Below are 12,190 nucleotides of genomic sequence, written 5' to 3' on the forward strand. Positions count from 1 at the left end.
TTGATTTCTGCTTCTACTACTTTCTGGTTGTGTGATCTTAGGAAAATTACTTTTCTAAGCCTCTACTTTCTTGGTGGTAAAATGTTTGCAAGCTATATCATAAGGACATCATTAATATATTATAACATAAGAATATTCTGAGAATTAAATGAACTGATACATGGAAAGTTCCCAGTACAGACCCTGGACACAGTAGGCCCTAGATCATGGTTTATGGTGGATAATTGGACTCTCTGTGTCTTCAGGGACTCTCATGGAGCAGAAAACAACAGAACTCATATATGTTTGCAACAAATCCTCAAGTTCCATATTTTTCCTGTTTAGGGAACATGTTCACTTAAATGTCTTACCATCCTCTCATGCTCAAAGCAAAAACAGAACTCACCAAGCATTCTCTCCCCCTACCTGCTGAACATTTCATACTTCCACCAGACCTGGATGCTATCAGACTCATTCTTTCCTTTCTGAAGGCCCTCCACTGGTTCTGCTCTGCTATTCAACTTCATTATATTTGAACACTCAGTATCATTGGGTGCTTGATGAGGGTTAGCCTTCATATCCAACAAGATACTATGGAAAACAACACGGACAAAGCTTTTACATTTAGGGAGCTTACATTAGCAGGAAAACTAATAGACCAACATCAAGCACCTAATTAAAAGGCAATGGCTGAATGGAGAAAAAGCCCAGGTGCTTAGAGGAAAACCCAGACTAGCTGAGTAGTCAGAGAGTCCTGTTGGGAGACCTGAGAAGAGAAACAGGGAGGGAGGGAAGGTGGAAAGGAGGTCATCATTTCAGTCATTTAGAAAGCTCACTCTGGCTACTCTGGGGGCACAGATGGGGCAAGGCTTGCAGTAGGAAGATCCATAGTCTATTACCCTTCATGTGGATCCTGAGTCCCCCTACTGACCGTGCCAAGTGTGCACTCTCCAGACTCATCTCTATCAGCCTATGCCGGAGGGTCAAGAGTTCCAAAAGTTTGGAAAACATCTCCAGGAGCAGCATTTGGGAATCTTGGCCTTGGTTCTGTCCTTGGTCTGCAGCAGATTTGAGTGCAAGCAGGCCTGTCTCCCCGACAAGAAAGGGATCACCCATCACTTTAGCTGAAAATAGCTGAAAGAAAACAGAATACTTTAAAAAATACAAAATAAAGAAAGAAATCTGAACATATTAAGAAAAATATGTCAGCAGCACAGACTCTGGATCCAGAGTTCCTAGGCTTGAGTCCTAGCTCTGGCACTTACAAGCTATGAGATTTAGGGCAATTCACTCAATTTAACTGTCTCTCAGTTTCATCATCTATAAAGTGGCAGTAAGGATAATAACAGCACCTAACAGGAACTGATAAATCATAACTGTATCATAGGGTTGGTTGAGAGGGTTGAGTTAAATATATACAAAAGCACTTGGTACATAGCATTTGCTATTATCATTATTATAAATGTTTTAAGCCAAAATAAAGAGAAAAATGACACAGATGACCTAAATAGAAGCCTCTGATACATTTCAAGTATTTTAGTGACCAATGATAATAATGATGATTTCTTATAAACTCTAATTGAAGTTTCAAAACTTTCAAGTATTTTCATGTATGTTAACTCATTTTTATTTTTATAAGATCCTCATGACTTGGGAATCACAGATACTATTATGTCCATTTTATCAGTTAGGGATCTGAAGCAACACTGAAATTTTCTAAGGTCAGACAACAGTACCAAGAATAAATTTAGTTTCCCTAGTTCCACGCTGTAGTTTTAGAGTATACCAAGCTGCGTCTTCAGTGCTCCTCTGCTCAAGTCACCCAAGCCCTGGGTGATTTGTGAAGTTACTACATTGTTCTCTAACATCCTCCTGCCTTGGTCACCTCCTCTGCTCTGACATTTTTGCTAGCTTTTTATATACCACTTCCAGCAAGGACCAAGTGTGGGGACCACCTCTAGTCTGTCTTTTCTGGTTTGGCTTCCCAAGAGTAGATAGACTTATCTACCAAAGGCCTTGCCTACTCAAGAATGCAATTTCTAGACTACTGAAGTCTTCCAAAGTGATGAAGAGATTAATTAATTTCCTGATTGTCTTCTGAGTGCAAGACCTGTCCCATTTTCTGTCCCAGTATAAAAGATTAATCTGAATATTTATCATTTCTAAGTCCCAATTTGAACATATTAAAAAAAAATAATTTAAACTGTATGGGAAATTCTCTGGTGGTCCAGTGGTTAGGACTCGGTTCTTTCACTGCTGAGGACCTGGGTTGAATCCCTGGTTGGGGAACTAAGATTCTGAAAGCCATGCAGTGTGACAATCCATCAATCAATAAAAAAATAAAACTGTGTGGCATCAATGAGAGATTAAATAGGTAGCCCAGATATTCACTACAATTTTTAAGAGAACTAAAAATACATTTTAAAAATCTGGTATCATAATTGCTGCTGTTTTAGTCATTAAATCGTGTCCAACTCTTTGCAACTCCATGGACTTAGTGCACCAGGCTCCCCTCTCCATGGGATTTCCCAGGCAAGAATACTGAAATGGGTTGCCATTTCCTTCTCAGGGGATCTTCCCGATCCAGGGATCAAACCTGTGTCTCCTGCATTGGCAGGCAGATTCTTTGCTATTGAGCCACCAGGAAAACCCTGGTACCATAATACAGTGTGAAAATAATCCTCAATAAATGGTAGTGGCTACATGGATGATAATGTGGGGAAAGACTCTGTTTTGAGCCATATCTTACACCACATATTCACTTTTACACACATACACACACATGCACACACACTCCAGGTGGAATTCTAAAAGGAGTTAAATATTTTTGAAATAAAATAAAAACCTTAAGAAGTTAGAAGTTAGAATAAAGGAAGACAAATATGAAACATCTGGAGGAAGTCTGGCTTTCTGAATTTAGGATAGAAGAAATCACAAAGGGAACGATAAACAGATTTGACTATATGAAAATAAGTTTCTGTTAAAAATTTAAAAGACAAATTGGGGAAAATAGTTGCAGAAAATATTATGGACAAACAGTTAAAGTTTTTTTAAGAAGAGCTCATGTAAGTGGATAGGAATGACATTAGGATTCCAAGAGAACTATAAACTAAGGAGAGGAACAGAACATTCATAAAAAATACAGCTAGTAACATGACATTTGGAAGAATATTTAATCTCAACAGATAGCAAGGAAAGAAAATGAACAGTGTAATGCCACCTTTATATATCATATGCATAGATTAGCACAGACATTATATGCTCACACCTAACACTGTAGAGTATTGCAGAACTGGTACCCTTAGACACTATCAGTGGTATTACAGTTTGGCACGACTTTTCTGGAAAGTGATCTGCCAACATGTATCCAAAGACTTAAATTTTGTTTCAGTAAATCCAATTCCAAGAAGCTATCCAAAGGAATTGATTCAAAATATGGTAAAATCTGTGAGCATAGAGATGTATCTTATGGAATTTTTAATAATAATAAAACATTGTAAATAACTTGAATGCCCATTGATAGGGAAATAGTTGGATAAATTATCATTCACCACTTAAAGGAATTTTGTGGTCATAAAGGTTAAGTATAAAGACTATTAGCAACATGGAAGAATATATAATATGATGCAACTGAGAAAAACAGGAGATGGTATATGAAGGATATGATTAGAAAGAACTATGTAAAATATGTATATAAAGAATACTTGAATTCAGAAAAAAATGATTACAAATGCATTTGAGTGGTTATATTTAAGGTAATTTTCTGTTTTCCTCTTTGGCTAAAACTCTGAATTCTATTTTTTGATCAACTTTAATTTAAAAGAAAATAAACTTTTGTTTGAACCGGAGATGATAGGTAGCTGAGATAGGCCTGGGGAACAGATATTTTTGGCAGCTGAAGCCTTGAAATTTCCTTTATCTTATAGCAAGTACCCACACAGAGTAAGGTCAAGTTAGAAACCCAGGTCTCCTGCATCGCAGGGGGATCTTTACCAACTGAGCCATCGGGGAAGCCCAAGTTCATGGCAGGGCTGAGCTTAGTCCTGATCACTGCCTCCTGCTGTCCCTCCTCTGCCAGATTTTAGCTCAGGACAAAACAGTACATTTTAACAGGAGTCTTAGAAAGAAAAAAAATTAATTAAAAAATATATACTGTTAAACTATAACAAACCAGAAAATACTTTCCCCCTAGCTGTGTACATTTCCCTTTAAATGATAACTGTAGCAGCACCCCGATAAACTGGAAACATTGACCAAAATGAACAAAAAAACCCATAAAAATGTTGGCAAGCCCTAGGACTATGATCTATCTCTGGCCAAACAGGAGGGGAATAGAGCCAAACAAAAACAAAGCTAAGTAGTAACATCTGGGAGGAAACAGTCTCTTTGCCAAGGACCCACCTAACCCCTTCGGAGAACCTACATCTTTCTGGAGCTGTGCGCTGTACCAGGACTCGGGCTTGGCTGGGGTGAGCCACACATCCAGGGCCAGCTGCAGCACACGTCTCTCCAGCAAGGTGAAGGCACTGGCTGACGTGGGCCTGCAAGTGTGGCGGGCCTCCCTGAGGAGGTGCTCCAGGGCCCTGGGGATACAGGAAGCCAGGCCCAAGGAAGGGTGGAACTCCAGCAGATAAATGTTTTTCAAAGCTGAGCTTAATGAAAAGAAACAATTAATGACAATTTTACATGGTGAAGAACTTAATCTGTTTCCAGATCTTATATTTTTCAAGACCAATAAAACAGGCTTACAACCCAGGGCATTATAAAAAACTGGAAGCTCAACAGGGCCTTAGAGGCTGTTCAGGGAGCCCATCAGATTACACAACATGCTTTTTGCTTTAATATGAACTTTTTTAAAGACATAGTTTACTCTAAAATCCAGTAAGAATAAGATTCATTGTACATCACATCATTATGCTGTACACCTTAAATTTATATATGCATGCGTGCTAAGCTGCTTCAGTTGTGTCGGACTCTTAGCGACCCTATGGACTGTAGCCCACCATGGGATTCTCCAGGCAAGAATACTGGAGTGAATTGCCATGCCTTCCTCCAGGGGATCTTCCCAACTCAGGGACTGAACATGCCTCTCTTATGTCTCCTGCATTGGCAAGCAGGTTCTTTACCACGAGTGCCATCTGGCAAGCTCAAATTTATACAGTGCTGTATGTCAATTGTATCTCAACGAAATAGAAAAAAAAAATCTAAAATTGTATATGGAAAACCTGTCAACATTTCATTAGCCAAATATTTGAGAACAAGATGACTTCAAAGTGTCTAAATATTAAACAAATACCTTCCATGACTATTTCTATTTTTCACCTGATTCTTGATCCCTTTTTCTTCCCCAAATGATAATGAAGATGGTTTTTGAGTTCTGTATACAACTATTGGAATCATTCGTGCTTGCCATAAAAACGTTATATTTTATAAATGAATGAGGTCAGAAACAATAAAACACTTGTCTGTGGGTTATCCCTTTGGAAATAAAGGATATAATATCAGTCAAGTCAAGGGCCTTTCTATACCTACATGGAACACAAGCTCCAGACCAGCTTGGAGCCTGTCACCAGCTTCTTGGTTCCTCTGTACCCTCAAAGCCTGGAAAGGCACTGTAAGGGTGAATCACACTACATATCAAGGAGGTGACCTTATGTACTCTCTCCAGGTGATCTCAGGAAATTCAATCTACTACTTAAAGCGGTGGGGTGGGGGTCACAAGATGAGTCTGCAGAAACCTTTCTGCTGACACTTGCTAGAAAAAAGAAATTCCTTTAAAAAAATTTTAAGCACATCCATGTTTCATATATGTTGACTTGTATGGCCCCTCTAATAAATCATTTGACAGCATTTTAAGAGCAACTGGGTTTTTTAGGACTTCTCATGGGAATGAAGATTCTGCACCCAGGGGCATAAGTGTAAATTCTGGCCTCCTATTCCTTATTTGCAAAATGAATCAATATAGAGTTCACAAAGGAATCCCTCTTCTATGACTTTTATATTTACTTCTCTCATCACCAAATACTTGAGAAGTGCTTTGTAGAATAGTAGTAGACTTAACAACATACCCTTTAATTATCCAGAGATTAAATGTAAAATGTCTAAAGACAACACCAACTTACCAGCTATTGTTGATGGAAATGAGTTGTTTGCAAATGATGTTAAGGGGAAGTCCAAATGTATTGCTAGCATCTGGATGGCCTTTTTGCCAAAGCCTCTGGACATACTCACGCTGACACTCTATCTAGAAATGTCACATAAAAGTTAAAATTAGAAAAGTTAGACTTTCCCATGGATGTGAGTTATGAGCCTTGGCGTGAGAAGAACAGATCATCAGCCCTTTGCGTATCTTCATTATTTGACTAATTTTCGCCCAGACATGAGTTTTAGGGATTCCCTCACACAGAGACATGGTTGTTTTTTAGTCTCAGGCAAGGATCAGCCAGGAAAAGCAAAGGCAACCAGCTTTAGGCAATCTTAAGAAGCACAAGAAAACTTCTTTCTGTAAAATAACTGACTACAAGGAAAAAATTCTAAGCAGCCCTAAGGAACTGTATTAGCTTTTCCCTGGAAGCCATAGACTGTGACCATTTCCTGTAGTGTTATAGAAATAGTTGCAACCTTTTAAAAAATAAATATAATTTTACACATTTAATGTCTTACAAAGTAGTAGGCTTAGTCCTTTCACTATAGATGAACTGTGATTGAATGAAAACATGTTGCCAATTCTTTGTGGATCATTAAATGTAATTAGGATTGGAAACCTCCCTTTAAGACTGTAGTTATGCTTGAAATTCAACAATGCAAATAAGCTTACAAATAAACATTGTGTACATGCTGTCCTAGAAAACCCAGATTCTGAATTGGTACTGAAAGGAAAATACAGTTTTCAGTTTTGACCTGTGTTTTCCATCCCCTTCCCACATGGAATCTTAAAAAACCCAAATATACTCACGTGCTGGTTGAGGATGCCCCTCACCAGCTGCAGGTGAAGCCTCAGGCAGGTGCATTCCTCTCGGTAGGCCTTAATGAAGTAAGGATGACTGAAGTCAAACCTTGGGCACCTGTGCATGATGTCTGTGATCACTTGTGCTAAGGCAAACCTCTCCTCTGGGTCCAATGCATGCTGGTAGGCTTCAAAGTAACTGTCAAGAAGCTGTAAATAAGGTTTATAGTCAGGGGGCAGGGCCCCACAAAGGAAGAGAGTGAGCTCCCAACAATTTCCATGATTTGGAAAGCACCCCCTCACCATCAATAGGAGAGACAGCTCTGCACCTCTGGGTACTGGCCCTGGGTGGGCAGCCGCAGCACCGGAGCAGCACAGACCAAGTTAGGGAGGGTGAGGGAAAAAGCATTCATCACACCTCTGTCCCCCACTCCTCTGCTCTCTACACATAAAAGGGGAGTGATATCATGAATAATACAATATCTAACAATTACAAGTTCCAATGAGACAGTGCATTCAGTGTCACTTCATCATTTATCTTCAACACCTTTTCCCACAGGCCCACTCTCCTTCCCCTATTTTATTCTATTACCAAAGGTAGGCAGGTAGCCTCCACCCCTCTTCTACATCATCAGCCCCATTTATGACATCTTCTCTTTAATAGCTTGCCTATTTAAGTTTCACATAGGTAGAAATGGTGGGGGAGGGGTTAGAATAGCAAGTGGAAGATGCAAGTCCCCTCTAAATATAAAGGTATTTATTCCAGATCACACTTCACTGCTGCTGCTGCTGCTAAGTCGCTTCAGTCGTGTCTGACTCTGTGCGACCCCATTGACGGCAGCCCACCAGGCTCCCCCGTCCCTGGGATTCTCCAGGCAAGAACACTGGAGTGGGTTGCCATTTCCTTCTCCACACACTCCACTATGAAGGGCCTATGTACAGAACTCCCAAGAGCATCCAGGAAGCTTCTGTTTTACTAGAGTTCACAAGTCTTTTCTAAAAACTGAAGGAGGCTTCTCCACACTAACTGTTGAAGAAACTCAGAAAGATATGCTCTTTGTTTTTACATTTGTTTATGAACTTATGGAATTTCTGTTCTGCGTGTAAATTTTATTTGTGTATAATTAGTCATGGTGCTAATCAGAAAAAGCTCTTCAGAGTTCACTGGACTGGAATCCCAAACAGATACCTAAGAGCTGATATGCAAGTAGTTCTGAACAACGTAGTTACTCTTTTTGGGTTGTTTTTAAAACTTTCATAGGCCTTAGACACACTTACTTTTGGAGACCCCATCCCATACTGTCAGGCGAGTGTATGGTCCTCGGTTTTTGTCTCGTCACAACAAAGATTTGGAGTGACAGACATTAAGGTCCCCCTCGGCATGTCACAGCTCCCGGGTCTCGGACAGACTAAACACTGAGTCTGTGTCACCTGATGGACACAATCAACTCTGGCTGAAAGCTTCTGAACTTCTGCTCCCACCAGTCTCACAATGCAATGGATTCCTTTCCTCTGCCCAAATAATCCAACATCATCCCTAGAGTTTCAGCTCAACGTGCCCCTCCTCAGTCTTCTCTGACCCAGTCCTCTAATGCAGGCTTCATGCTTCTGAAAGGCCTCAGCTCCTAGGGTGGCTGTAGCACCAAAGACACAGGTGTGCCCAGTGAGTTCATTTAGTTGACAGCAAGGAGTGGACTGTTGAATCTGCAATTTTTGCCAACCTGATAGCCAAGCACACTCTGAGATGCATTAGAGCATTTTTTGTTTCCTTGGGTAATGGTCTTCCTGGTGGTTTGAGGCCTGAGAGCCAGCCCACTTCTTAACAAACTAAGGAATTTCCTAAAAGGAGATAAAGAGCACCTTTCATTGTGTGGAGTCCATAGCTAAGAATGAAGACCAGAAAGAACTGAGAGGGTGTAAGCACTGCTTGAATATAGGTGGCAACAGCTCAGGAGGACGTAAAGGAACCCAAGTGGTAGGAAAAGCCAGGAGTGTCTCCATCTTGCAATAATAACTCCTGAGGCTCCCAAGAAGGGAAACACGTGAGAATCAATAGAAGCCTAGGAATCAAATACTGCCTTAGCAATAGATGTCCAGTGTCTGAAGGCTATTCAATGCTAAGGCTCAAGCAGGGAGAGCCTGGGGCACTTTATTTAGCATCCAGTTTTGTAGGATGCACTTTGAGACACTGGTCCACGGGAACTTGGGTCAACCTTAGTATACAAAGGATAACACCAGAAGAAGCTAAAAGCTTAGGACACAGAGTGTACTCCATATTAAAAACTCACACACCTCAGAGTGTGAAATGAAGAAAGGTGCAGATCCCTTGTCTTTAAGTGAGCCTCAGGGAAAATGAAGCCAGCGGAGTGATCTAAATGACCTTATTCCAACCACAGAGCTCTCTAGAATAGCATTCAGTTATTAAATAGCAGAAGACAAAGCAGGAACAAAGGAGTGATGGGTTAAGAAGGCTGTCACTCAATAGCCTAGTGGAAGATTAGGAAAGAAACAGTAACTTCCCTAAGTCATTCTCAATGAATTTAAACCTTTTTGGCTGGACCAGGGCAATCACAGGAGCTGGTTTATAAAATTTGTACTGCTGTGACCTGTTTTTGTACAATGAGCCCTATTGTTTGGTTATTTGGCAGGGGAAGATTGTGGGGAGGGTTCTTGATAGTGATTCCAATCTGGTGATACCAGGTTGCAGAGGTAGGTGCTAAATTGCCATCATCACTTTGTTGTTGGTAGAATTACCAGGTTTAACAAATAAAAATACAGGTCATCTAATTAAATTTGAATTGCCGATAAACAACCAATACTTTTTTTAGTATGTCACAAATATTGTTGTATTTTACCTGGCACCCCCAGTTGTTGACAAGGAAAATGTGGCTCTTTTTAAAATGACAAGCCTTTTTTCAAGCTTTGCCCTCCACCTTGAAAAGCTCTCAGATGGCCCTTTGCATAATTTTATTATGAATTCTTTCTCATCAGGGGTAGGGCCGTGATCTTTACACCTCACAGGTTCTATTTATTATCTGTTTGCTAACTGGCTCATTTCCATTTGAACTCTGGACTGGCATTTGTCTAAGAAGTCTTCCTAGCCTGTCAAATGTCACCTGTGTATGTCAAGGGCCAACTTGCAGGCAAAATAATGTGTGGTGCACACTGATAGTAGGCATCAAATATTGGAGAAAATAGAAAAGAGCCTGAATGAATAACCTCAAACCATACTGTGTTTATAGACTTTTTTTTAAACCTAAGCCTCTTTTTATTTCTTGGATTTAAAAAAACTTTTAAAAACAGCACTTTAGGTCAAATGAAAGTGTAAAAGAGAAAATCAGTGTCAGACACATCTTGTCACAGAATTTTCTGCCCCCCCCCCACCCTCCGCCTTTTTTTTTACTGCTGTAAACACTAATTCAAATTATCCTGAAAATGTGTCCTCTGGTGGCTGTGGAGAGAATTAGCAGTTGGTATAAATGTCACTTAGGAACTGGCACAGCTGATGCCTGGCTTTTGAGTCTCTTAATCCACCTAAATTCATACCAGCTCTATTTTTATGAGCAGTTTATATAATATGGTTACTTGAAGGATTTAAGGCAACCTAATGTGTTTGAGCAATTTTTAACTTTAGCGATTCTAATATATTTAACAATCAAAAACAGCTGAAGACACTTAGCAGTAGAATCAGTACTGGGGGAAATCAATTGTATTCTAGATAAAAGTCTGGTTTATCAATTAAAAATAGGCTTTTTTGACAATTTCTGGAACTCCAGAAATTGATTTGGAAGGCTACATTTTCCAGTTTTTGGCACAGATAAGTCAGTTTCTATAGGGAACTTATTTTCATTGTAGAAAGGAGGGAGATTATTTTCAATGGTTGTTTTAAGTTCAAATATTTTCATGTACCATAGAAGAAACTAGTAGACAGCCCTGGTAACTTAGTACAGAATGAACACTAGGCCAAAGTGAGGAGAAATTGGTTTGTTTATTTACTACTCTCTGCCTTCTGTTCTTCTCTACCATCAAGTCCTCTATAGGAAGCCTAGAAGAACTGAAAACAGAGGTGGGGAGAGCACAGAAAAGGGGTACTGCCTACAATTCATGTCTGGACCAATAAACATGTCAAGTTTGAGGATTTTGTATTACTTACATTTAATGCAGCCTCTCCAGATTCTATACTATGAGGCTAAATAGCCCATTTACTCAGTAGATCACACTAAGCTTCTAATTGACAGATCAAGTGTCCAGATGCACACTCTAGAGGTCAGCTGTCTTTGGAAAGAGGAACAATTTTCAAAGCTACAGCTTGCACCCTGTAAGTCTAGCCAGTTGTTTTCCAAAACTGGATGATCTACTTCTCCATGAGTAACAGACCAGAGAGTAGATGAAATGGTAAAACCCTCTACTAGAAAAACAATTCAAAGAAAACATTTCCACTTCCACATCCTCTTATCACATCACAGTGTACTGTAACCTGGTTCCCATCTCTGCTACTCTTTTGAGAGACTCCTACAAAGCTAACAATGACTGCCTGATGGTTAACCCCACTGTCTGGTTTTTAGGACTCACGTTCTTTGATGTTTCAACTATTCTCCACACAGGTAATAATCCTCTCTTAATTAAGACTCTTTTCTTTCTGTGGGATTTCCTAATGTTATCCTTTTCTTTTTGCTGCAGTCTCTTTGGCTACTCCTTGTTCTTCTCATGGATTCTTGTCCCATGACCTTCCCCTTAAATGTAAGTGTTCTCAGGGACCCATTTCAGACATCTCTTTTACTACTCATTTTGATACATTACTATGGTATGACTTCCACATTTATACCTCAGCTCATAACTGCTCCTGAACTTCAAACCTACAGCTCCCATAAAACATTCATGCATGCATGCTAAGTTGCTTTAGTTGTGTTCAACTCTGCGGTGCTATGGACTGTAGCCTGCCAGGCTCCTCTGTCCATGAGATTCTCTAGGCAAGAATACTGGAGTGGGTTGCCATGCCCTCCTCCAGGGGATCTTCCCAATTCAGGGATCGAACCCATGTCTTTTAGGTCTCCTGCATTAGCAGGCAGATTCTTTACCACTAGTGCCACCTGGGAAGACATTCACACCTGGGTTTTAGCAAACTCTCCTTACATGCCTTGTGTCCTAGACTCAAAAAAAACCTTTCCCTCTAAAGAGGCCCCTCTTCTTTCATTCTGTTTCAGTTAACAGCCTCCTCCCTGAGCTTGAGGAAGTCATTTTAATTCCACCCTCATTCTCTCATGC

General features: G+C 40.1%; 1 protein-coding gene across 1 annotated transcript in view; it reads right to left on the minus strand.

The window, feature by feature from the left end:
• Positions 1–12,190, minus strand: part of LOC133048187 (uncharacterized) — a 35,806-nt gene that overhangs the window by 16,862 nt on the left and 6,754 nt on the right. The window contains exons 5-8 of the mRNA XM_061131808.1: positions 6,935–7,135; positions 6,102–6,223; positions 4,403–4,631; positions 911–1,113 (exon numbers count right to left, since the gene is read on the minus strand). Of these exons, the coding sequence (XP_060987791.1) occupies positions 911–1,113; positions 4,403–4,631; positions 6,102–6,223; positions 6,935–7,135 (755 nt within the window). The remainder of the gene's footprint in view (positions 1–910; positions 1,114–4,402; positions 4,632–6,101; positions 6,224–6,934; positions 7,136–12,190) is intronic.

The sequence above is a fragment of the Dama dama genome, chromosome 28 (genome assembly GCF_033118175.1).
Source record: "Dama dama isolate Ldn47 chromosome 28, ASM3311817v1, whole genome shotgun sequence".
Classification (NCBI taxonomy): Eukaryota; Metazoa; Chordata; class Mammalia; order Artiodactyla; family Cervidae; genus Dama; species Dama dama.